At 40.5% G+C, this 27,025-nt stretch overlaps 2 protein-coding genes across 3 annotated transcripts; one reads left to right on the top strand and one right to left on the bottom strand.

The window, feature by feature from the left end:
• Nucleotides 1-741: 741 nt before the first annotated feature.
• nsmce1 (NSE1 component of SMC5/6 complex) lies at nucleotides 742-27,025 on the top strand. 2 transcript variants are annotated; one of them, XM_085791407.1, is made up of 7 exons: nucleotides 742-903; nucleotides 2,998-3,119; nucleotides 3,363-3,440; nucleotides 5,692-5,838; nucleotides 6,164-6,280; nucleotides 26,381-26,507; nucleotides 26,840-27,025. In XM_085791407.1, the coding sequence occupies exons 1-7, from the start codon at nucleotides 786-788 to the stop codon at nucleotides 26,872-26,874; spliced, it is 744 nt and encodes a 247-aa protein (XP_085647533.1). In that variant the 5' UTR covers nucleotides 742-785; the 3' UTR covers nucleotides 26,875-27,025. The 2 variants fall into 2 exon arrangements, with proteins under 2 accessions (XP_085647533.1, XP_085647522.1); XM_085791396.1 differs by lacking the exons at nucleotides 26,381-26,507; nucleotides 26,840-27,025 and adding exons at nucleotides 6,843-6,969; nucleotides 8,140-8,325.
• On the bottom strand, nucleotides 9,390-10,460 carry LOC146991439 (trace amine-associated receptor 13c-like). The gene has a single exon (XM_085791382.1). The coding sequence runs from the start codon at nucleotides 10,443-10,445 to the stop codon at nucleotides 9,390-9,392; it is 1,056 nt and encodes a 351-aa protein (XP_085647508.1). The 5' UTR covers nucleotides 10,446-10,460.

The raw sequence follows: 27,025 nt of genomic DNA, 5'->3' as shown, positions 1-27,025 counted from the left end.
GTTGTGATAATGTCAAAGTCGGTGGTACGAGAAGCCACGACACACGGGAAGCGTCGGTACTTATCTGTGTTGCTGCTCTGGGGTTTGTCAGGAGTGTAACTGCTTGTATTACCTGGATATACACCTGAAGGCCCTTTTGGAGGATGTAGTTTGTGGTGCTGTTGTTGAATTGTGATGTAATTCAGTACAAAGAAGTGTAGTTGTCATGCCAACAGTCATATAGTAAATAAAAAGTGTGGACGAAATAGTAAAATCACTGGTTGTATTAATTTTGTTGGCGTTTTTGTGCAAATATTTTTTTTAAATGACATATACAGTAATTGAGAAGTTGATTGGCAGAAAATTTATATAAATACTTGTTTTCAGACCTTTATATGACAATAATTTTACATTTTTGTCTATCAGCAGTACTAAACTAGCCCTGAGTTGACAGAACATCTATAATCTGAAGACTCCTACTTGATCTGTGGGACGTTGACAGTATGTTGACAACTGGCCAAATGAATCATAAATGAAGACAATTGTTTGTTGCTGTCCTAATTTTTTAAATACATTTTGACGAACAGTCTCAAAGATGCACATTTTATTTTAATATTAGATCACATGTATAGTTATAGCTGTTAGTATTAAGGAAATGTGTCTTCTCATGCATCCTCACTAACTTCTCAAGCCTCTGAATGGGTCCATTTGTCTGAAATGATGCAACCATTATTATAAGAAACACCTCCTCATGTACAGTAAGTTTTAAACCATTCATTACTCTGTAGGTGTTTCAGTCCAGAGCCATGTCACGACAGATGGGAGACAGCCATCGAAGGTTTCTGCAGACCATGATGGCCAATGGCATTGTTGATGAACAAGGGGCAAGGACACTTTATCAGCATTGCTGTGAAACACACAACAGTGAGTCTTTCTATGTCTTTCTATAAAGGGTTTTCTATGGAGTTTTTCCTCAGTGGATGTGAGGGTCTAAGGGCAGAGGATGTTGTTATGATGCCATGTAACCTTTGAGACAAACAGTTTGTAAAAATGGGCTATACAAATAAAATTGCCTTGCCTTGTCTTTGTAATGTACATAATACATTTTGAATAACTCAACTCAAAGTGCATTGGGAGATATGATTCAATGCAGATTAAGGCCTGTGCAGATTCCTGAATGATAAGAACAGAAATGCAGACCCTCAGCATTTTCTGCCTTGAAATTCAACAGAATATGTCCATTATATTGACATAAACAAAAAATGTTTGTGTATTCACATACATATGCATCTTGGGCGGTATTTTGATGCTGAATTAGCATTATATTTGATTCCATACATTTTAAATCATAAACAAAGATTTAATGGATGGTAAACTAGAAACTAGAAATAAGTAGAGGCGGTTGATTTCGGACTTTTACAGTCATTTTGCTTTGTTAAATGACAAAGTAGTGTTTTTATTTTCTTAGAAGACTTTTCTGGCCAAATAAGTATATTCACATCTGAAATTGAAGTTGCCAGGACTTGTCGAGTCGTTGGTTTTTGCAAGTAGCTTAAAGGACTATTCCGGGCAAATTCAACCCGGGGCTATAGTTTCCCTATCCTAATCCTTGTAAAAGAAGGATTCTGAAGGTTTTCTTTTTAATTGCTCCTGTTTTGCAGTAGTTCTGTCTGTCCTTGTATCGCCTTGCATCAATGGGAGTGGACCAATTTCACGCTGTTTAGGTTGTTGACATCCCTCAAAACCACAATTTTTTTCTACATCAGTGTCAGATTGCTGTTTAAACGTACACCAAGGGGTTTGTTTACTTCAAGCAAGCGAACATGTTTGTAAACGGAGCTGTAATACAAAGTCCTGTGCAAACTCACAAAGTCTCGTGTCAGAGTCAAGTTGGCGGGTAACTATGTTTACAGGTTGTCTGAAGCGCTCTCGTTTGTTTTATCAACAAAGGAAGTAAGTCTGGATATTGTTTATTCTACCTGTAAACGTACTGAGTGTGTCAACTTGACTCTCGCGCTAGACTTCGCGAGACTTTGTATTACAGCTCCGTTTACAAACATGTCGGCTTTCTATAAGTAAACAAACCCTCGGTGTATATTTGAATAGCGTTGTCTGTGGGCAAAAATAGTGGTTGTAAACAGCCGTAACACCATAAAATCAGTGCGCTCTCATTCATTGCTGCCGTTGCGATGCAGGGACAGACAGCTACTGCAAAACAGGGCCAATTAAAAAGAAAATCTTCAGAATCCTTCTTTTAGACCTAAAATAACTATAGCTTGAGGAAGGGTTGTTGTTCGGTATACCGGTACTAAATTGGAACCGGGGTACTGAGGCATTTAAAAAGGTACTATACTGCGCTTAGATGGGACCGGTACTTGCATTTTGCGCCACTGGCAACGGTGACGTAGCTGCATTGTAATTTGAGCCGAGGCGAGTGAGTGAGTGAGCCACAAACGAAGCAAGGTGCTTTTTTTTTATTGCCGTTACAGCGCCACCTGTCCATGTGCCCGTGTTTGTGTGTGTGTGCGCGCCAGCGCGCGAGAGAGAGAGACGAGCCGCCACAGACTCGTTAATTAATGCAAACACTGCTGGTGGATAAGTTTCGTTTTTACCGCGCACCACTGGCAATGCTCTCTCTCTCTCTCTGTGTGTGTGTGTGTGTGTGCGTTGATGGGGGGGAGAAAAGCAGAGTCAATTTGTGGCTTGGTCTTGATGTGCCGCTGTACACACATTGGTCTACATATGTGAAACAATAGGTGTGTGGTGAAGTAATGAATGTTTGTGTTTCATTCTATAAACTACTGATAACAATTTCTCCCAAAAATTACAACTGGTCAAAATAACAAAAAAAGATGCAGTGTTTTCAGACCTCAAATAATGCAAAGAAAACAAGTTGATATTCATTTTTAAACAGACCACTAATGTTTTAACTTAGGAAGAGTTCAGATTAATATCGGTACCAGAATGTTGGTATCGTGACAACACTAGCTTGAGGTTGAAGTTGTCTTTTCTTTGCAGCCCAGTATGTTCCTGACAAACTGGACGAGTTCATTGATACAATCAACTCAAAGCTGCAGCCCATGTTCATGCAGGTCAGAAAAGGGATGTCGGAAGATAACGGTCAGCAGTACTACGCCTTGGTAAGTGTCTTTAATTTCTCCACTGGGCTGTGGTAAGACCTGTTTACTGTGTCTATCTGTGTACAGACTCAGGGAAGTTCAGCACAACAAAAGAAACATCTTTTCCCCTGTGACTTAAGTTTTGAAGTTCAGCCATTTAAACTGCTTCATAAAGCAACAATTTAAGAAGACAGGTATCTTATTAAAAGTGCAGTGAGCCAAGTGAGGTATTATTAATCACAGTTTTACTCCAATTTTCACCAGGTGAACATGGCTGAGACTGACATCACCAGGATGTCATCAGATTACGCCGACAATGAGCTGGAGCTGTTCAGGAAAATGGTGAGTGGACTGAAGGCGACATTCCTGCAAAGCAACATTTTGCAAGTGACCTGAAGAGTAGAAATTTCTGCACATTATAATGCTGTCCAATGCAGCAGACTTAGAATAAAATACTTTATATCAGATATCCTCACTAATCTTATACTGCCTGAAATGTAACTTAAGTAAGTAGTGGCCAGGCACAGCTGAGTAGCAGCTAATGTTTCAGGGAGCTGTGATATTGTAGCTATATTCACATACAGAAATGAATCTGACGAGAGCAGAACTTGTAAATCACATACTCATGGCGTAGGAGCACATGTCAGTAATATTTAGAGTGATGAGCAGCTGGGAGGAGAGGAAGCCGGGGGGATTGCAGTTTTTTGAACGCGGAAGTGAGCTTCACTTCTCAGACCGACAACTGCCCCCTTGGCTGTGACAATATCAGGGAACGTATTTATCGAGTGTCTTAGAATGCCATTTTAGTCATAATGAATTGGAAACATTAGGAAACATTTATTTTTGATTCATTCCCAATACGGATGGGCATTTCAAGCAAAAGTGCTATTCGATAATCACCAGGGACTATTCGACCGGTCATTTCTATGGACTTGGAATTCCGTTTACAGCATAGTGCTGTCGTAATTCAGCTCTGAGACTGACACTTAAGATTCAGTCCTACACTTGACTAAAAGTGCGACTAAGACGCTTAATAGCTAACCTTTAAGTGCAGCTTTCAGCAAAGATTTTTTTTTACTTATAGGTCAACTCTTAGCAGTGTTGTTAGGAGTAATTCTAAGAAGCTTGATAAATACGGTCCCAGATTTTCAATACATGATTGATGTGACCAAAACAATTCACAATCAAGATATTGATACAATATCTATAGAAAAAAATAAAAATATAATGCTGTCAGTCTAATTTATCTTACTTTTGTTTGTTGTGTTCTGTCTCATCTTTGACAAATCAATTAGCCTGAAATAAGAGTGTAGAGAGAGAGAGAGAGAGAGACTGTAACTGTACAAAAGCAAACACAATGAACATTCATTTACTTTATGGAGAGTGAAAAGGCAAAAAGATGAACTGAAACATTAGCTCGCAATATCATCTAGCATTTACAGTTAACATCAGTATCTCATCTTTCGGCAATTATCAGCAGTGTCAGTAGCTGTGTTTACATGCGCAAATTTTCTTAATCAGATTAAAAATTTGAGGGATCGGAAAATCCGAATCCACTGTTTACATGGGCGCAAAATCAAATAATCCGATCATGACATGCGTACACATGCACCGAGCTTTATTAAGAATAACAGCATTTTGACATGCGCAGAGCTGTCTTTTTCCCTAAAACAACAGCAGAAGAAGAGTTGTACTTTCTGTACTACTGTAAACAAACCAATAAACGCGGAAGTGGCTCAATTTATCCCATTCAGTAGCCTACTCAAAATGGACCTGCGCCAGATTTTAAGAGCTGTTGCTGTACTCCTATATCGTTATTAAGCAGACTCAGCAACGTGTAGCTACTACTGTTCCTGCCATTGATAAATCTCACCGGACCCATGAAAAGTGCGGATGTGAACACGCCATATCCCGCCCTCTATACACCCAAACACAACCATATGGTCAATGCAAAACAGCGCGTGCATATTAATTAGCCATGTGCGCTCTGGAAATTTGTGGAGTTACGTCAGTGGAAGACGGTGAAGACAACGGAGAGAGAGCGGGGAAAGAAGCGGGATTACTCTGAAAGCGAGATACACGGCAATATCGGGTCGGTAGGCTACTACTCGCTCTCTTTTTTCTCTCCTCTCATCAGCTCCAAACTCACTCGTCCACCTCGTTAACTCAGGTGACAGAATAACAAGTCTCAGTAGATCCGTGTGCGCTGCTGCCAGGGTGTTTTTAAACTTAGCGGGTTTGATTTCTGTCGGACGTCACACTGGAGTGTGTAAAAGCAAAAATGAATAGGCTAAATAAATAAGAACCGAGTAGAACTGTGTAGACAGCCGTGTCGCGCTAGTGGGAAAGGATGTAATGATCGGAATAAGTGTTTACATGGACCTCGTTCGGAATAACGATCGGTATAAACCACCCCTCTCGATCCAAACAGAATTTCTTTCGGATCGAGCCGAATCCGATCAGAATCTTCCAATTGACGTGTTTACATGACACATTTTTATTCGGATCAGCCCTTTATTGCGAATATTTGTGTCCATGTAAACGCACCTAGTGTATCACCATGTCATGACTAACTCTAGCTGCTCTGCCTCAGATGGACCTGATTGTTGGGTCTGAAAATGGCAAGGCCTCGTCCACTGACATCCTGAACAGTGCAGACACTATGACCACCAAAAAGCTGAAGAAGAGTGAGACAGAGCACCTGCTGAACAGACTTGTACGCGACAAATGGCTCAGTGAGGTAAAATACTGTTCTGTATTTATATGTAGAAAAATGTCCTTGATAAAGCTTAGCTGAAAATATTGGCAATAGAAACAAAGTTACAATGTAGGTTTCTTTTTCTTCTGATTTAATATTTCTAAATCAGTTATCTGCATTTCACATCATGAGCATGCAGTATGTGAAATGTGTGGATGCAAATAATGATATGACATTTGCTTTGAATAATAGTAAAGGTATTTTATTTACCTATAACTTCTATTATTCTATAATCTATTAATCATATTCAAAAAAAAGTTTTGTCATCTTTGCTGTTGGATTTGTTTTGTGATTTCTGTTCATTTAGAAACGGGGTGAATACACCTTGTCTACCAGGTGTATTATAGAGATGGAGCCATATCTCCGCACGATGTATCTAGACCAGGTCAAAGTTTGTCATATCTGTCACAACATCGCTTTCCAGGTAAATGTTTGCTCCGTTTCTCTAAAACATTAATGAAGATGTAATTTGAATAAATTGTTATCAGTTCTGTTATTCATAATACTTGTGTTAATATCATGAAACACTTTCTTTCTCTCAGTAAAATGTACTGAGGAGACAGTTTTTCCCCTTTTTTTGAAGTCAGGGTATCAAGTTAGTCCTTACTAGCAGTTTTGTCATTGACACTGACAGTTTTTTGGGGGGTGTTATGATTATAAATGGATAATTCCAGCCATTGATCACATTTCTATAAAAACCAACATATTCAGTCTGAAATCATAATCACTGTGTATGCATACTATTTGAAGAGAAAGTATCTTCAAGGCAAAAAGTGAACAGGCCACAAAGACTAACAGTGAACTACATAAATAGAAATTATGAATAATTCATTTGTTAATTGATATGGTTTTGTCCATAATTTGAAAGAAATAGATTGAATTTTAGTTTCACTTAACCCTGTACATAAAACATTAGCCTAATTCTTTGATGGTTTTGGTTTGGATAAATACAATCTGATGTGATTACACCTTTTCTTTCTTTTTAGTGCCAAATCTGCGAAAATCCTGTATGTGGCATAAGAATACATAACCCATGTGTGGCCCGGTATTATAAAGGAAGACCAGAGCCACGATGTCCAGCTTGTGATGACTTCTGGCCGCATGAAATCCCAGGTATTTATATTTATATGTGAATGTTTAAATGTTTCCCCACACATTACACTTTCAGTAATAAGTCATATCTGTAGTTGCGTTTCCATCCACCTTTTTTTATTCGCATTTTCAAAAATTGCGAATAAATACTTGAATGGAAACGCCAGAAATTCGAATAAAGGCAGTAAATGCGCATAAAAGTTTATACGCTTGGAGGGGGTGGATTTGTCAGCGTATTGATTAAAGGAAATGTGAGTTTTTGTGATGGAAACAGATTATGCGAATTGAGCCAGAGTTTGTGGGTGAAGTGCTGCTGGACTTCACCCAGCCACATTCAAACAAATGGAGAACAACGCCCCGGTCTCCCAGCTCTCCTCTCTGCACCCCGCGACACAAACGCGCTCCATAACCCATAATCTTTTGTTTATGACGGTTAAGACTACACAAACACATGCCGTAACATAATGTTATCCACCGCTACATTTATTGATTTTTCACCGGCTTCGTATGTAAACAGATGCACATGGGCAAGAGGAGCGTAACCAAAACAGCGGAAAAGCGAGCAGACTGTCACAGTTCCCTACTGTCTTTCTGTGTAAATATCTCATGTTACAACATGAAAACCTGAGGCTTATATTCAAGTGCGGCCTATATAATATGTACAGTATTTTCTTTTAAAATGTAGCTGGTGCGGATTATACAGGTGCGTCTATAGTCCGGAAAGTACGTAAATTGTCCATGATGTTGAGTGTCAGCTGAGTGTCAACTGTTGGATACAGTCACGCTCTCTTATGACGTAATCTCACGGTGCACTCCTCCTAATCGCAAAACACTAATGAATGGAAACGGGCATAACTACGCTTTGCTTTTTGCGCATTTTTACAAAATCCGCTTTTAAATTCGATACGACTTGGATGGAAACCCAACTTGTGTCAAGTCCCACTTTTTATCACACCCCCAGGACATTTCATTTTATTACATGATTAGAGATTTGTGTTGCGATGTTCGATGTACTGCACAAAATTTTAGATTTTTTTTATAGAAGATAAATTGATGCAAGGCACTGTCTGATCTACATTTCCTTTTGTGTTGTTTTCTGTGTTCACACTTTGCTATTAATAACAGATAACTTGAACAAGAAGACACACTCCGCTTGTGAGTTTGACACATTATTTGTTCTGTTCATTACAGAGGTCAGACGGCCCAAGTCTCAGTCCAGGAGATGAGGTGGCTCAAGTATTAAATGTTTGCTTTTTGGTTTGTTCATATTGTTAAGCACTTGTTAAGCAACATAGGTTTTCTAAAAACCAAACTGTTAATTGTAAATATCTTTTTTTTTTTTTTACAAAAATAAATGACAGTGTGTTTTATTAAAAAGTCTTTATTATCTGTATTTTTCAACCATCATTGGTAGAACAAGACTAATGCAGTTTTTCTATGGTAATTTTATACATTTTATGTCCACACTTCCTTAACCGTCATGCTAGAGACTCAGAGGGGAGAGGTAACACAAAAGATAGTATAATCTAGATTTGAATAATCTGCTGTTAAACATTTTTTCCCATAACTAAATACAGTAATGGGTTACACAAGAGTTTTCATTACAATCCTGTGTTGAATGAAATTGCTGACATGTGGATGAAATGCATTTTCCCCTAAATCTTAATAAAACAAGACACATTCTGTCCACTAGACACTTAAGACAGTGCATAGTAATACATAAAGGCAACTCTACTCACAATCACAGTCATATTCTAAACAGATTTTCTTTGTGGCTTTGCTCCTTTGTTTGGCATTGATGCTCCAGAAATATCAAAACAAACAGCTATATGAAGATTTGCTGGTTAAATATCCATTGATAGACTAAACAGCTCTCACACATGCTCACTACTAATTCTTACAGACTGAAGTGCAGACAGAAATGGGGGGCAAATTAAGTTAGAAGTATTAATGTAACATTACGATTATGATTACGAAAACTGTATTATCCACTTTGGTTTCACCACCATAGACATGTCTCACAAAAACAGAACACATAATGACACAATAAAAAACATTTCAAGGATAAAAAAATATAAAATAGCCTACAGCAGTGACTGTACTTCACACATCACACGTTCAAGTACATAATTTCATAAAAGCACACCACAGTATGAATCAAGTTTACAATTGTAGGTCTAAGACCTGCCTTATTCAGAGAACCTGCTGTGCAGGGAAACCCTCAGCAAAGGGAAAAAAAAACAGGAGTAAACAGGGAACCTGGCTACCGCATTAGGTCTTATTTGTTGCGTTGACAGTTTCTGGGATGGACTTTTGGAATATGTTCTTACATGATGTCAGTAAAATCAATTAAATCAAGTTATATGTTGACAAATACATCACACATAGGACTAACGGCAGTTAGTCAGATATGTGGCAATAATAATGACTGTTTAACAACATCAAAGTATATTTGCCTGAGAGGATTCCTGCTCTAGTATCTTGAGGGTAACTATCAACTTGATAGTTTTTCTAAACCACGGATAGAAAAAAGCATATATGAGTGGGTTCAAACAAGAATTAAAATACAACAACCAAGTCACTACGGGCCAAACATAAACATTGTTTGAAGTGTCCTGCCCTGAAAAAGACGGGTAGTAATAAGGACAGAAAGTCAACAAAAACACCAATATGACAACACCAAGAGTCCTCGCTGCCTTTTTCTCTGATTTCTTTACTGTGATTCTTACTGAAGCACCTGCGACAGTCTTAACGTGAGACTGCATGGCACGAGCCTGTGACACGGCCACAACAAACACTCTCATGTACAGGGTGACTATGACTGAGCAGGGGCTGATGAAAGTCAACACAAGGTCAGTAGCTCCAGAGATGTAATCAATCACCACCAAACACTCCCCGTAGCAGGAGTTGTGTCTGTCGGGCTGGCTGAGATGCTCCCTTAAGATCAAGCCGTTGTAGGGAAGTGAGCAGGCCCAGCACAGACACACACACACCTCTACTCTTCTGCGAGTGATTTTGTTGGGGTACTGCAGTGGGTAACAAATGGCTACATAACGGTCGATGGATATCAGCACCATGTTCCCCACAGAGGTCGAGGTGAGGATGAAGCTGATCATTAAAGACAGAGCGCACATGACGTCACCCAGCAGCCAACAGTTTTCTATGAATCTCACCATCTCCACCGGCATCACCAGCAGCCCCACGAGGAGGTCTGAGGTGGCCAGGGAGAGCAGCAGCAGGTTGGTGGGGGTGTGGAGCTGTCTGAAGTGGGAGATGGAGACGATAACCAGCAGGTTGAGGGCTATAGTGAGCACGGTGACGGAGCAGAGCAGCGCGTAGAGGAGGACGGCCTCAGAGCGAGGACGCAGTAAACCCCTGCAGGAGGAGTTGAGGAGCTGAGGGAAGCAGAGCTTGGTTCCATCCAGACTGTCCATCATCCAGAGGAGGAGAGCTGCAGCTGACCTGAACCTGCTGAGCTGCTCTCTGACCGTACTCATTTATCTCTGACAGTGACAGTGACAGTGCTCCCTACTCCTTCCTCCCCAACTCCTCTACACTCCCCTGTCTTCCCTCCCATATCATGTCTCCTTTTCTTTTCCTCCCCTCCTTCTACCATCAGCTCTCTCCTCTTCTTTCCCACCTCTCTCTTGCTTTTTTCTCCATCCCCTCCCTTTTCCTGCCCCCCCCCCCCCCGCTTTTCCATGATGCAACCTGTTGGTTTCATAACAACTGATGGAAAACTTTTCTTTGAACTTGGTTTTGTTGTACTTTTAGATGGACACAAGCAGAGCAATCAAGTTTTTCCAGATAGTCTGGTTGATCAATGAGAACCAGAGAACAATGCAAAACTAAAAGCCTCAATTCAGCAGCAACCTGCAAACCATTAATTGTCTAATTCTGCAGATTTGTGTGTATTTTCATATAGAAAAAAGAAAAGAGGAGACCGCACACTCAAGCTCCCTTAAGTGTGCGGTCTCCTCTTCTCTTTTTCTTTATCTACATTTATGTTTGAGGCCAGCACCTTTTTAATTGGATGTGCCTGACCTTTATCAGGGTTCTTACGGATCCTTAAAAAGTCTTAAAAGGCATTGAATTCATTAATCTAAAAACAAGGCCTTAATTGGCATTAAAATGTCTTAAATCAATTTTTCAAAGGTCTTAAAAATGCTAACACTTGGTAAGTGGGATTTTATGATTGTAATTAGTCTCAAATCTCAAAATAATTGGTAACATTCCGACATAGAGAAGTCAACGCTAAATCTCTCACCGCCTCCAGCTCCCGAGTCAGTGTTTTGTTTTGTTTTTCCGGACTTTTTATGCATTTATTTTGAAAGGACAGCTGGAAAGAGACACAATCCAATGTTCATGTAGCAGTCACTTTACCTTGGAAGTGGGTAAAATTGTCCCCTAACCTTATGTAATTGATGTGGTGTTTTTTTGTTTTTTTTCTGCATTGTGTTTATTGTGAAGTCGGTCTTAAATTTCATTTCAAGTGGCTTTAAAAAAGTCTTAAACACACAACACTAAATAACTTTTCAACCTTCATAAAATATTTTAATAACTTTTGTGATGATACATCGACTTCCAACAAGTTGAATGACACCTCTGTCATGGTCTGAGGGGGTCTGTATCTCTTTCTCTGGCACTAAGCAGCTTTGAGGAGCATGGTAGGAACCCGGCTCTCACTTTACTTTCACTTTCACTTTTGCGAGTCACAACAAGGAGGGAACAGGCAAAACAGCACTTTAGCAATGGATTATGTTTGTGTTTTCACTTTGAAATGATCCACTGGAAACAGAAACTTAGTTTTGATGTCTTCTGTTAATTTTAATGCAGGATATTTACAGGGCTTCACGCTAGTGTTCATGGGAAATGGAGTCTTCCTTCAGGCAAAACACTACCGCTTTGGTCCACAGGCGCCGCCAAACTCAACCAAAACTGAAAGTTCTTTAGTACTGCTTTAAAAAGTCTTAAATTTAACTTGGCTTAAGCTGTAGGAACCCTGTTTATACTTTTTGTGTATTTTCATATACAATTATTTAATCTGTGTAATCAAAACAAGTTTAATGAACTATTTTAATAAGGAGTACCAATTTGAACATATCCACATTGGCTCTGCAGAACTGAAATGGTCATTATTGTGTGGATTTTTTCTTATTATTAGTGTGAATGCTGGAAGCAATAGTGTGAATGCTAGAAGCATTCACACTATTGTTCTTCTGTTCGGCCATTTTCTTCCGCCTTTTTACGGTCTTCTTCTAGTCCTTCATACTTTGTGCTATTTCAACAATTCATATATCAAAACGTGCAGCTTTTTCTGGACTTTATCGGATGTATTCAAATTTTTCATACTTTTTATACTTTTTCAAATATTTAACTTTTTCTGATTTTTTTCAGCTTTATAATGGGTGTGTGTTGTGTCTGGAGACCTGAAGGTTGCTGGTTCAAATCTTGCCTCAACAACAATTATAGTGAATTATTAGTGTGACTGCTGAAGCAGTCACACTATTGTTCTTCTGTTTGGCCATTTTCTTCCGCCTTTTTACGGTCTTCTTCTAGTCCTTCATACTTTGTGCTATTTCAACAATTCATATATCAAAACGTGCAGCTTCTTTTGAACTTTATCGGCATTACTTTTCTCTTTTTAACTATTTATACTTTTTCAAATATTTAACTTTTTCTGATTTTTTTCAGCTTTATAATGTGTGTGTATTGCGTCTAACGAGCAGAGCCAGAGTGGTGTCAGAGTGGAGAGAGGCAAAAAAACATTCTAGAGTTTTTCTGGCTAAACTGTCAGCATGGCCACAAATTAAACTCTAGACAAATTATTAGTGTGACTGCTGAAGCAGTCACACTATTGTTCTTCTGTTTGGCCATTTTCTTCCGCCTTTTTACGGTCTTCTTCTAGTCCTTCATACTTTGTGCTATTTCAACAATTCATATATCAAAACGTGCAGCTTTTTTTGAACTTTATCGGCATTACTTTTCTCTTTTTAACTATTTATACTTTTTCAAATATTTAACTTTTTCACAAAAAATCTCACATTCATCAAAGTCTCAACCTCTCTTCTTCACAACTCCACTGTAGTGTAGGGGTTAGGATAACTGCTTGCCAACCCTAAGGTCACTGGTTCGAATCCAAGGGAAGAACTCTTGTTATGTTATGTTGAATTCTGCTCTCCTCCCCCGCCTTCAATTGGTTACAGGTGTTTGTTATCTCCTTGATTACTCATACCAGTTTGCAGCACATCATCACATTACAATGAATGACAACAGTTTTGAAAGCAGTGTGCTCTCTGTAGCCGAGTGGCAGAGTAAAGGCTTAGTGATCATATGGTCATGGGTTCGATTCCTGCCTCAGTCTTTTCACTTCATTGCTTGACTTTTGATTCCAATTATTCAGCTGTCATTGGACAGTCTTTGATTCCTCATAGTATAAAGCTCATTGTAACTCAGGTTCTCTGTGGCCATATGGTTAGTGCTCAGCCTGAAATTCACAGACATTTTCATTCTAAGTCATTCAAGCTTGACTCTCAAGCTTTCTTGATGTTGACAGTGTGCAGATCATTAACAGACAACAGTCTCTGCAACTGTGTGTGCACTGTGGCCTAGAGGCAGAGAGGAAGTCTAATGACCATGAGGATGTGGGTTCGATTCCGACCTTGGTCAAACATTTGTATGGTGATCACTGCTTGCACTATTTGCTAATTCTGCAACAGCGTTCAGTTGCTGTCAGCAGTCACACCATTTCCATTCTTGGAAATGCTTTTTCTAGTTTTCTCCAGTTTTGTAGCCACACTTGTCTTCTGGCTAAAATTCTGGTCAAAAATGCAAAGAGACTTAGATAATAATTTTAAATATTTTTTAAATGCAGCCAGGGAGCTCTCTGCTCTCATTAAGCTCAATGCATTTTTTTCACATCAGCAGGAGAAGGAGCTCAACTTTGTAACTTGCTGTTAAGTGCTTTTTAATTCATTTTAATTCACCAAAAAATAGTCACAGGTCACAAAAAAGTCCTCTTCTTACTTGGTGTGGCTAATTTATATTAATTTATTTTTGTTTTAAGCATCATTGAAAAATCTCACATTCATCAAAGTCTCAACCTCTCTTCTTGACAACTCCTCTGTAGTGTAGAGGTTAGGGTAACTGCCTGCCAACTAGGGCTGAAACGATTCCTCGAGTAATTCGAGTACCTCGATTACAAAAAATGGTCCGAGGATTTTTTTCTGCCTCGAGGAATCGTTAATTTAATTGTAGTTCAAGCGGCCGCACGGACTTTCAATGTGGCACAACGTGCGCCGTAACGTAACCTATGAACGTAACCGTGCACGCCCCCCCCCCCCCCCCGCGCGGCCGTTCGCCGCGGATGACGGCGGAGATGGGGAGGGGGGCGGCGGCGGCGAGGCGATGGCCGCGATGACGGGGGGACGGTGGCGAGTGGCGACAACACAGCAGAACAATCCTGCCTAGGAGCTATCCATGGTTAGGCTACTTAACCAAAGTCTCTTGAAATATCAAACAAAGAAAAGGACTATGGACTGTGGAAGTTTGAATGGCCAAAATACTTAAGTTATCATGACGTGAACCATCTGTTGCGGTGAGACCGTTGATTAGGTAGAAACCTTAACGGGGGGGCGGACGTGGGTGTTTGACTGAGGGAGAAAAAGGCGACAAAAAGACAGAAAATGTCTCTCTATAGGCACTCTAGTTGTAACACGGCCCTTGCATACCACAGCAGCACGTCTTCCATGTTGCAGCATCTCCACAGAAAACATTTTTGATATCTTGAAAGTAATTTAATTTTATTTATTTTTGATATCTTGAAAGTAATTTAATTTAATTTATTTTTATTTGTGTTTTATTTATTCTTATTTATGTTAGCAGCAGTCGCCTCTTTAGTAATGTTTCAGGACCAGAAAATACTTGCTTGTGAATTTAAGAAATAAAAACAGTTGATTCTACAAAAGGAAACCAATTGGTCATTCATTATTGAGTGAAATATGTTATTTTCTCTTGTGTATTCATAATTGCTCTTTAACCAAGCAAAAATACGTTTTATCCGATTACTCGATTAATCGATGTAATTTTCAGTAGAGTACTCGATTACTAAAATATTCGATAGCTGCAGCCCTACTGCCAACCCTAAGGTCACTGGTTCGAATCCAAGGGAAGAATTCTTGTTATGTTATGTTGAATTCTGCTCTCCTCCCCCGCCTTCAATTGGTTACAGGTGTTTGTTATCTCCTTGATTACTCGTACCAGTTTGCAGCACATCATCACATTACAATGAATGACAACAGTCTTGAAAGCAGTGTGCTCTCTGTAGCCGAGTGGCAGAGTAAAGGTTTAGTGATCATATGGTCACGGGTTCGATTCCTGCCTCAGTCATTTCACATCATTGCTTGACTTTTGATTCCAATTATTCAGCTGTCATTGGACAGTCTTTGATTCCTCATAGTATAAAGCTCATTGTAACTCAGGTTCTCTGTGGCCATATGGTTAGTGTGTTAGGTGTTGTGCTATTTCAACAATTCATATATCAAAACGTGCAGCTTTTTTTGAACTTTATCGGCGTTACTTTTCTCTTTTTAACTATTTATACTTTTTAAAATATTTAACTTTTTCTGCAAATTAAACTCTAGACAAATTATTTTCTCCAGTTTTGTAGCCACACTTGTCTTCTGGCTAAAATTCTGGTCAAAAATGCAAAGAGACTTAGATAATAATTTTAAATATTTTTTAAATGCAGCCAGGGAGCTCTCTGCTCTCATTCAGCCCAATGCTGAGAGTTCTCCACAACTCTGTCTGAAACATGCTTATGTCTGTGCTCTCTGTGGCGAAGTGGCAGCGTAAAGGTTTATTGATCATGAGGTCTTGGGTTCGATTCCTTACTTTTTTTTTTAAGCAGAAGCCAGTGATCCTCTTATCAAAGGTTTTCTTTACCCCTCACACACTGTCTCTGTATGTAGCCTAGTGGTTAGCTTGCTGGTCTGGAGACCTGAAGGTTGCTGGTTCAATTCTTGCCTCAACAACAATTATAGTGAATTATTTTCCCAGTTGTCCTCTGTTGACTTCTGATAACTTGCTTCATGTTGAAACTGCTGCTCTCAGCCTGAAATTCACAGAAATTTTCATTCTAAGTCATTCAAGCTTGACTCTCAAGCTTTCTTGATGTTGACAGTGTGCAGATCATTAACAGACAACAGTCTCTGCAACTGTGTGTGCACCGTGGCCTAGAGGCAGAGTGGAAGTCTAATGACCATGAGGTTGTGGGTTCAATTCTGACCTTGGTCAAACATTTGTATGGTGATCACTGCTTGCACTATTTGCTAATTCTGCAACAGCGTTCAGTTGCTATCAGCAGTCACACCATTTCCATTCTTGGAAATGCTTTTTCTAGTTAGTGTGACTGCTGAAGCAGTCACACTATTGTTCTTCTGTTTGGCCATTTTCTTCCGCCTTTTTACGGTCTTCTTCTAGTCCTTCATACTTTGTGCTATTTCAACAATTCATATATCAAAACGTGCAGCTTTTTTTGAACTTTATCGGCATTACTTTTCTCTTTTTAACTATTTATACTTTTTCAAATATTTAACTTTTTCTGATTTTTTTCAGCTTTATATTGTGTGTGTGTTGCGTCTAACGAGCAGAGCCAGAGTGGTGTCAGAGTGGATAGAGGCAAAAAAACATTCTAGAGTTTTTCTGGCTAAACTGTCAGCACGGCCACAAATTAAACTCTAGACAAATTATTTTCTCCAGTTTTGTAGCCACACTTGTCTTCTGGCTAAAATTCTGGTCAAAAATGCAAAGAGACTTAGATAATAATTTAAAATATTTTTTAAATGCAGCCAGGGAGCTCTCTGCTCTCATACAGCTCAATGCATTTTTTTCACAGCAGCAGGAGAAGGAGCTCAACTTTGTAACTTGCTGTTAAGTGCTTTTTAAATCATTTTAATTCACCAAAAAATAGTCACAGGTCACAAAAAAGTCCTCTCCTTACTTGGTGTGGCTAATTTATACTCACTTCTTCTTATTTTAAGCATCATTGAAAAATCTCACATTCATCAAAGTCCCAACCTCTTTTATTCACAACTCTGTCTGTAGTCCAGTTGGTAAGGTGTCCGCTTGCCAACCCCAAGGTCACTAGTTCGAATCCAGGCTGAGCAATCTTGTTATGTTATGTTGAATTCTGCTCCCCTCCATCACCCTCAATTGGTTACAGGTGGTCGTCAAGAGACGCATTAATTGCTAGTGCCACCATTTGCAGCACATCATCAAATTACAATGGCAACATGCTTAAGTCTGTGCTCTCTGTGGCGAAGTGGCAGAGTAAAGGTTTACTGATCATGATCGATTCCTGCCTCATTCATGTTGTACTTTCTGCTAGAGACTTCATTCAAATTCTGATTTGTAGACAAACTTCTAATGGCTCATTTATGATGCTTTTATAAAGACCCACTCCCGTGAAAATCGTGTTTTTTGAGCTTTTCACATGTTCCTGTGGCATTTTTCTTGTGTTAGAGCACATATCAGCAGAAAAGGAAGTGCAAAATTGCATTTCTGAGTTTTTCTGCCTTCAAACTGCTGTGAACCAATGGCAGACTCAAACTGGCAGTTTCAGGGAGACTGGAGCTGATGTGTCACAGCTCCAGGGGAGGGCACTAGTGCTACAAGCTGCCGCCCCGTTCTTCATCTGGCTCAGAGGTGAAAGGCTTGACAGCTCAGTGTAGCTGTCAAGGTATAATAGGTATAGCTCACCTGGTAGAGCAGCTATCACTGTGAGCAAGGACTATGCTCCAGTCTGTGATCGAATCCCAGTGTAGAGTTTTACACTAAATGCGCTGAATCTGTAATTATACAATGTCCAGCTGTCAGCAACCGGGGGGCAAAGTCAAAGTCTTCTGACCATGAGATTGTGGGTTCAATTCCTACCTTGGTCAACCATTTGTATGGTCATCACTGCTTGCACTATTTTTTACAAAAGTGTCCTCTACTTACTTGTTGTGGTTAATTTCTGCACTTTCCTTACTTTTTTTTCTCAAGCAGAAGCCAGTGATCCTCTTATAAAAGGTTTTCTTTGCCCCTAATATACTGTCTCTGTCTGTAGCCTAGTGGTTAGCTTGCTGGTCTGAAGACCTGAGGGTTGCTGGTTCAAATCTTGCCTCAACAACAATTATAGTGAATTATTTTCCCAGTCGTCCTCTGTTGACTTCTGATAACTTGCTTCATGTTGAAACTGCTGCTCTCAGCCTGAAATTCACAGAAATTTTCATTCTAAGTCATTCAAGCTTGACTCTCAAGCTTTCTTGATGTTGACAGTGTGCAGATCATTAAAGCTTCAGTTGGTAACAATTATTCAGTCATATTTGCTGGAACTGTCACTATATTCTGATGGTCAGACATTAAATGAGTAATTTAGGACAAAATCCAACTCCTCTGGCTCCACCTACAGCCTGTAATCGTATTTGCCAAAATCCACCGCGCCCGACGATTCTCCACCAGTCAGGTAGAGGGAGCAGGAGGAGCAGCCAATCGCCGCTCCTACACGTCGTGCTATGGATACGGTACATCTTTTTTTTTTTTTTTTTTTTCTCTGTGGGTGCGTTCATGGCTACTTTGTGTGTGTCTGTGTGTGTGTGGGGCGCTTGGCAGAGGTTCATAAAAGGACCTGACGGAGTATTGTCTTGAAATTTCCGACCAAGTCGCGGAGTTTACTTTCACTTTCGTCAACTTACCAACTGGAGCTTTAACAGACAACAGTCTCTGCAACTGTGTGTGCACTGTGGCCTAGAGGCAGAGTGGAAGTCTACTGACCATGAGATTGTAGGTTCGATTCCGACCTTGGTCAAACATTTGTATGGTGGTCACTGCTTGCACTATTTGCTAATTCTGCAACAGAAAACAAAAATCTCATATTCATCAAACCTCTACTTCACTATTAGTGTTGGAATAGCCCAGTGGATAAGGTTCCTGCCATCTAACCACAAGGTCACTGGTTCAAATCCCACCTGAGAGCAGTCTTGTTAGTGTGTCAGCAACTTTGAACTTTAAAGACCCGCTCCCATGAAAATCATGTTTTTCGTGCTTTTCACAAGTTCCTGTGGCATTTTTCTTGTGTTAGAGCACATATCAGCAGAAAAGGAAGTGCAAAATTGCATTTCTGAGTTTTTCTGCCTTCAAATTGCTGTGAACCAATGGCAGACGCAAACTGGCAGTTTCAGGGAGACTGGAGCTGACGTGTCACAGCTCCAGGGGAGGGCACTAATGCTACAAGCTCCTAGCCTCGTAAACCAGCCTCTCGCAGAAATGCATTTCATTTCATTTCATTTCATTTGGGGTGGGCGGCAGCAGGGCGGGAGTAGTAGCAAAGACGGTTTAATATCTTTGGTAGTAGCGTTGACAGACAACCCCATTCAGCCAATCAACAAGTTGGTGTAGCGACGGGGCTTTGCACCAGTCGGTCCCTGATTGGCCAACGTGCTGTGTCAATCACAGCGGCGACGCTGATTGGCTCGGCCTTCTGAGGGTTTCAGTCGAAACGCTTAGAATGGGGATGAGGCCAGACTCTCCCTCGGAATGAAATGAAATGCACTTCCGCGAGAGGCTGGTTTACGAGGCTAACAAGCTCCCACCCCGTTCTTCATCTGGCTCAGAGGTGAAAGCCTTGGCAGCTCGGTGTAGCTGTCAAGGTATAACAGGTATAGCTCACCTGGCACCCTGATGGGGTACGAGGAGGTGGCTGGGCGGGTGCAAAACAGCGCAGTCTCCGCCCACCCCCCAGAGGTGAATTGCTAATGTGCATGGCTAATGAGCTGGTTTTAAAATGGCCGAAAAGGGTTGCGGTAAAGGTTTATTGATCATGAGGTCTTGGGTTCGATTCCTTACTTTTTTTTTTAAGCAGAAGCCAGTGATCCTCTTATCAAAGGTTTTCTTTACCCCTCACACACTGTCTCTGTATGTAGCCTAGTGGTTAGCTTGCTGGTCTGGAGACCTGAAGGTTGCTGGTTCAATTCTTGCCTCAACAACAATTATAGTGAATTATTTTCCCAGTTGTCCTCTGTTGACTTCTGATAACTTGCTTCATGTTGAAACTGCTGCTCTCAGCCTGAAATTCACAGAAATTTTCATTCTAAGTCATTCAAGCTTGACTCTCAAGCTTTCTTGATGTTGACAGTGTGCAGATCATTAACAGACAACAGTCTCTGCAACTGTGTGTGCACCGTGGCCTAGAGGCAGAGTGGAAGTCTAATGACCATGAGGTTGTGGGTTCAATTCTGACCTTGGTCAAACATTTGTATGGTGATCACTGCTTGCACTATTTGCTAATTCTGCAACAGCGTTCAGTTGCTATCAGCAGTCACACCATTTCCATTCTTGGAAATGCTTTTTCTAGTTATTAGTGTGACTGCTGAAGCAGTCACACTATTGTTCTTCTGTTTGGCCATTTTCTTCCGCCTTTTTACGGTCTTCTTCTAGTCCTTCATACTTTGTGCTATTTCAACAATTCATATATCAAAACGTGCAGCTTTTTTTGAACTTTATCGGCATTACTTTTCTCTTTTTAACTATTTATACTTTTTCAAATATTTAACTTTTTCACAAAAAATCTCACATTCATCAAAGTCTCAACCTCTCTTCTTTACAACTCCACTGTAGTGTAGGGGTTAGGGTGGATGCTTGCCAACCCTAAGGTCACTGGTTCGAATCCAAGGGAAGAACTCTTGTTATGTTATGTTGAATTCTGCTCTCCTCCACCGCCTTCAATTGGTTACAGGTGTTTGTTATCTCCTTGATTACTCATACCAGTTTGCAGCACATCATCACATTACAATGAATGACAACAGTTTTGAAAGCAGTGTGCTCTCTGTAGCCGAGTGGCAGAGTAAAGGTTTAGTGATCATATGGTCATGGGTTCGATTCCTGCCTCAGTCTTTTCACTTCATTGCTTGACTTTTGATTCCAATTATTCAGCTGTCATTGGACAGTCTTTGATTCCTCATAGTATAAAGCTCATTGTAACTCAGGTTCTCTGTGGCCATATGGTTAGTGCTCAGCCTGAAATTCACAGACATTTTCATTCTAAGTCATTCAAGCTTGACTCTCAAGCTTTCTTGATGTTGACAGTGTGCAGATCATTAACAGACAACAGTCTCTGAGACTGTGTGTGCACTGTGGCCTAGAGGCAGAGTGGAAGTCTAATGACCATGAGGATGTGGGTTCGATTCTGACCTTGGTCAAACATTTGTATGGTGATCACAGCTTGCACTATTTGCTAATTCTGCAACAGCGTTCAGTTGCTGTCAGCAGTCACACCATTTCCATTCTTGGAAATGCTTTTTCTAGTTTTCCCAGTCGTCCTCTGTTGACTTCTGATAACTTGCTTCATGTTGAAACTGCTGCTCTCAGCCTGAAATTCACAGAAATTTTAATTGTAAGTAATTCAAGCTTGACTCTCAAGCTTTCTTGGTGTTGACACAGTGTGTATCCAACAGGTGCAGCTTTGGGCTTGTTAACTTCAGAGTGAGACAGAGTGCAGCTCATCAACAGACAACAGTCTTTACAACTGTGTGTACACTGTGGCCTAGAGGCAAAGTCAAAGTCTAGTGACCATGCGATTGTGGGTTCGATTCCTACCTTGGTCAACCATTTGTATGGTGATCACTGCTTACACTATTTTCACAAAAAAGTCCTCTACTTACTTGTTGTGGCTCATTTCTTTTTTTTTTAAAGCATCATTGAAAAATCTCACATTCATCAAAGTCTCAACCTCTACTTCACCATGAGTGTTGCAATAGCCCAGTGGATAAGGTTCCTGCCATCCAACCACAAGGTCACTGGTTCAAATCCCTCTTGAGCAGTCTTGTTAGTGTGTCAGCCACTTTGAACTTTAAAGACCCGCTCCCATGAAAATCATGTTTTTCGTGCTTTTCACATGTTCCTGTGGCATTTTTCTTGTGTTAGAGCACATATCAGCAGAAAAGGAAGTGCAAAATTGCATTTCTGAGTTTTTCTGCCTTCAAATTGCTGTGAACCAATGGCAGACGCAAACTGGCAGTGAAACTGGAGCTGACGTGTCACAGCTCCAGGGGAGGGCACTAGTGCTACAAGCTCCCACCCCGTTCTTCATCTGGCTCAGAGGTGAAATGCTTGGCAGCTCGGTGTAGCTGTCAAGGTATAACAGGTATAGCTCACCTGGTAGAGCAGCTTGCACTGTAACCCAGTCCTATGTTCTGGTCTGGGATTGAATCCCAGTGTGGAGTTTTACGCTAAACGCGCTGAATCTGTAATTGTACAATGTCCAGCTGTTAGCAAGCGGGGTGTGAGGTGTTCGTTTAGAGACTCATTCATTCCTAGTGCCACAGTTTGCAGCACATCATCACATTACGATCAATGACAACATGCTTATGTGTGTGCTCTCTGTGGCGAAGTGGCAGAGTAAAGGTTTATTGATCATGAGGTTGATCATGGGTTCGATTTCTGCCTCCAGTCCAGCTCCAGTCTCCCTGAAACTGCCAGTTTGCGTCTGCCATTGGTTCACAGCAATTTGAAGGCAGAAAAACTCAACGTGTCATACTTTCTGCTAGAGACTTCATTCAAATTCTGATCTGTAGACAAACTTCTAATGGCTCATTTATACTCTTTTCTTTCTTTTTTTTAAGCATCATTGAAAAATCTCACATTCATCAAAGTCTCAACCTCTCTTCAGAAGTCAGTGAGCCTCTTATACAGGGATTTCTTTTACTCTTCTCTCATTGAATGTAACTATGGTGAAGTGGTTAGATCAGTGGGCTGATGTACTAAAGGTTGTGGGTTCAATTCCTTCCTTGGACATGTTTCTTGTATGCCATTCCGCATGTCTTTGTCAATTTATTCTGCTAATTCAGCATGGTTCAGCAATGGCTTTCAGCATTCACACCATTTCCATTTTTGGAAATGCTACTATTGTTCTTCTGTTCGGCCATTTTCTTCCGCCTTTTTACGGTCTTCTTCTAGTCCTTCATACTTTGTGCTATTTCAACAATTCATATATCAAAACGTGCAGCTTTTTTTGAACTTTATCGGCAAATGCAAAGAGACTTAGATAATAATTTAAAATATTTTTTAAATGCAGCCAGGGAGCTCTCTGCTCTCATTCAGCCCAATGCATTTTTTTCACAGCAGCAGGAGAAGGAGCTCAACTTTGTAATTTCTCAACAACTCTGTCTGTAGTCCAGTTGGTAAGGTGGCCGCTTGCCAACCCCAAGGTCACTAGTTCGAATCCAGGCTGAGCAATCTTGTTATGTGATGTTGAATTCTGCTCCCCTCTCCCACCCTCAATTGGTTACAGGTGTTCGTTAAGAGACGCATTAATTGCTACTGCCACCGTTTGCAGCACATCATCACATTACAATGGCAACGTGCTTATGTCTATGCTCTCGGTGGCGAAGCAGCAGAGTAAAGGTTTAGTGATCATGAGGTTGTGGGTTCGATTCCTGGTTCAAATCTTGCCTCAACAACAATTGTAGTGAATTATTTTCCCAGTCGTCCTCTGTTGACTTCTGATAACTTGCTTCATGTTGAAACTGCTGCTCTCAGCCTGAAATTCACAGAAATTTAAATTCTAAGTCATTCAAGCTTGACTCTCAAGCTTTCTTGGTGTTGACAAAGTGTGTTTCCAACAGGTGCAGCTTTGGGCTCGTTAACTTTAGAGTGAGACAGAGTGCAGCTCATCAACAGACAACAGTCTCTGTAACTGTGTGTATACTGTGGCTTTGAGGCAGAGTGAAAGTCTACTGACCATGAGGTTGTGGGTTCGATTCCTATCTCGGTCAAACATTTGTATGGTGATCACTGCTTGCACTATTTGCTAATTCTGCAACAGCGTTCAGCTGCTTTCAGCATTCACACCATTTCCATTCTTGGAAATGCTTTTTCTAGTTCTCCTTCATCTTCCGGACGCTTCTTCGGTCCGCAACAAATTATATATCAAAACGTGCGGTTCGATCGGAATCGGTGTGCTATTACTTTTCTCAACAGTGTACGAATTTTTCGCGACGTAAGGCGCGAAAAACTGCGCAAAATTTTGCATTGAAGTCAATGGGACGGGCGGGAAAAAAAGAGCGAAAAAGACCAATTATTGGAGTTTAACAAACGTCTACTGCTCAGGCATACTTTCACCTAGAGACTCCATTTAAACTTTAAAAAGTAGACACAAGTCCTGTGTATTGTCGTATTACTCCACGTTTTGATAGGTCATATAGTTTTTGATCAATCCCTGTTCAATGACCATGATCATTTTTGGAGAAATTATGAGATTATAATGGGTGTGTATTGCACGGAATGTTCGTGTCAGAGCGCGTGACATCATCGGTTAGAGTGGGAGAGATGCCAGAAAAACTCCAGATTTTTTCTCTTTCCAAACTCCAAACGGCCACAATTTACACTCTACACACATAATTTCCGCCACGTTTGTAGACGAGCTCATCCTCGATCTCATCATCTGCTCAAAATATCAGAGAGACTTACAGAATTTAAACTCTGAGCCTCTAAGTGCGGCCACGTCTGTCCCTGCTCCTCATTGACTCCAATACAAATATTTTCTGAGAGAAGCAGAATGGCCTGATGTTTTAAAACTGCCATCCTCTCCAAAATATTTACTGTAGAAACACCAAATCGTACCAAAATTTTCAGGAAGTCCTTAGAGCAACGTGTTCTGTGTTTTGTTCTGATAGGAGTTACCGTTTTGTCACACGAAGCCTAACCGTGCGTTCACACCAAACGCGATGGACGCGATGAACGCCACAACTTTCCATTAAAAGTCAATGTAAATGGCGCGATGACACGCGATGGCGCGTCGGGCGGCGCGTTTCGGGCGATACGAGCGACGCGATGAAGCGATGACGCGTCCATCGCGGCCATCGCATCATCGCGTCCATCGCTTGAAGTTGAAAAATTTGAACTTTTCAAGCGACATCGCGTGACGCTGTGCCGCGACATCCAATCAGTGTTGATATTCAACCACGTCACCGGCACAGCTGCAGACACACATTTCAAAACATGGTGGAGAAGATCACTGTGGCTGTACTCGCTCACCAGACCCTCCTCCAGAGAACCTGTGGCTGTGTAAAAAAAAAAAAAAACAACCCAGGGGCTGTGTGTGTTTTCCTCAGATCAATAATATACATCCATGGCCGTTTCCCGGAGCTTTATGACACGACGTCGTACTTTTACCGCGGTCGTAATAAAAAAAGATAATGCCTGCAGAGGGTCAGAGGACCTACAGCTTCCTCCTTGTGAATATTTCATATGTATTTATATTTATTATTATTTCTCAGCCATGGTTGAGGAGAGAAAGAAAATAGCGGGAGGTGGGTTGCATCATAGCGCGATGAAGCGATGAAGCGATGGTGAAAAATGTGACAAATATGTCAAGCGGCGCGATGCTCGCGTTACGGGCGATGGCATCGCTTCCATCGCGTTTGGTGTGAACGCACGGTAAATGTGAGACCGGTGCAGAGGCAGAAAATGGCTCTTTTTCTCCACGTTTCTGTCTGTCTCAGCCTGCGGGGGCCTCTATCGCCGTGGTAACCTCTGTGATCCTCAGGCCAGAGCTCGTTAACTTCATAAACAATCCACCTGGCGCTCGTTTAAATGTTTATAAACACAGACACAGCTAAATCAGACTGACACAGGATGCAGCTACTAACTAACTATGTGTCAAGTCAGTCACACACACACAGACTCTAGAGCCAGCTTCATGTGATTACAGTCACACACACACACACACACACACACACACACACACACACAGTTAACCTAATGTGGTTACAGCTCATCCATATCAGTGCTTATAGAAAGATGATCATGTGTCTGTCTGATCAGCTCTGTCTTGACCTTAAGATCGTGGGTTTGATTCCCATGTTGACAGAGATGGCACAACCCGCAGTAGCTCCCGTGGCCCATTCAAAATTTCCCGAGAGGAAATTTTCTAGTTCATAATACTGTATTAATATCATGAAACACTTTCGTTCTCTCACTAAAATGTACTGAGGAGACAGTTTTTCCCTTTGTTTGAAGCCAGGGTATCAAGTTAGTCCTACTAGCAGTTTTGTCATTGACACTGACAGTTTTTTGGGGGGTGTTATGATTATAAATGGATAATTCCAGCCATCAGATCACATTTCTATAAAAACCAACATATTCAGTCTGAAATCATAATCACTGTGTATGCATACTATTTGAAGAGAAAGTATCTTCAAGACAAAAAGTGAACAGGCCACAAAGACATTATGAATAATTAATTTGTTAATTGATATGGTTTTGTCCATAGTTTGAAAGAAATAGATTGAATTTTAGTTTCACTTAACCCTGTACATAAAACATTAGCCTAATTCTTTGAGGATTTTGGTTTGGATAAATACAATCTGATGTGATTACTTTTCTTTCTTTTTAGTGCCAAATCTGCGAAAATCCCGTATGTGGCATAAGAATACATAACCCATGTGTGGCCCGGTATTATAAAGGAAGACCAGAGCCACGATGTCCAGCTTGTGATGACTTCTGGCCACATGAAATCCCAGGTATTTATATTTATATGTGAATGTTTTAATGTTTCCCCACACATTACACTTTCAGTAATAATTCATATCTGTGTCAGGTCCCACTTTTTATCACACAACCAGGACATTTCATTTCATTACATGATTAGAGATTTGTGTTGCAATGTTCGATGTACTGCACAAAATTTCAGATTTTTTTTATAGAAGATAAATTGATGCAAGGCACTGTCTGATCTACATTTCCTTTTGTGTTGTTTTCTGTGTTCACACTTTGCTATTAATAACAGATAACTTGAACAAGAAGACACACTCCGCTTGTGAGTTTGACACATTATTTGTTCTGTTCATTACAGAGGTCAGACGGCCCAAGTCTCAGTCCAGGAGATGAGGTGGCTCAAGTATTAAATGTTTGCTTTTTGGTTTGTTCATATTGTTAAGCACTTGTTAAGCAACATAGGTTTTCTAAAAACCAAACTGTTAATTGTAAATATCTTTTATTTTTTTTTACAAAAATAAATGACAGTGTGTTTTATTAAAAA

The sequence above is a fragment of the Trachurus japonicus genome, chromosome 1 (genome assembly GCF_045865225.1).
Source record: "Trachurus japonicus isolate A0001 chromosome 1, Traja_1.0".
NCBI lineage: Eukaryota > Metazoa > Chordata > Actinopteri > Carangiformes > Carangidae > Trachurus > Trachurus japonicus.
This window is presented reverse-complemented; position numbering and strand designations above follow the sequence as displayed.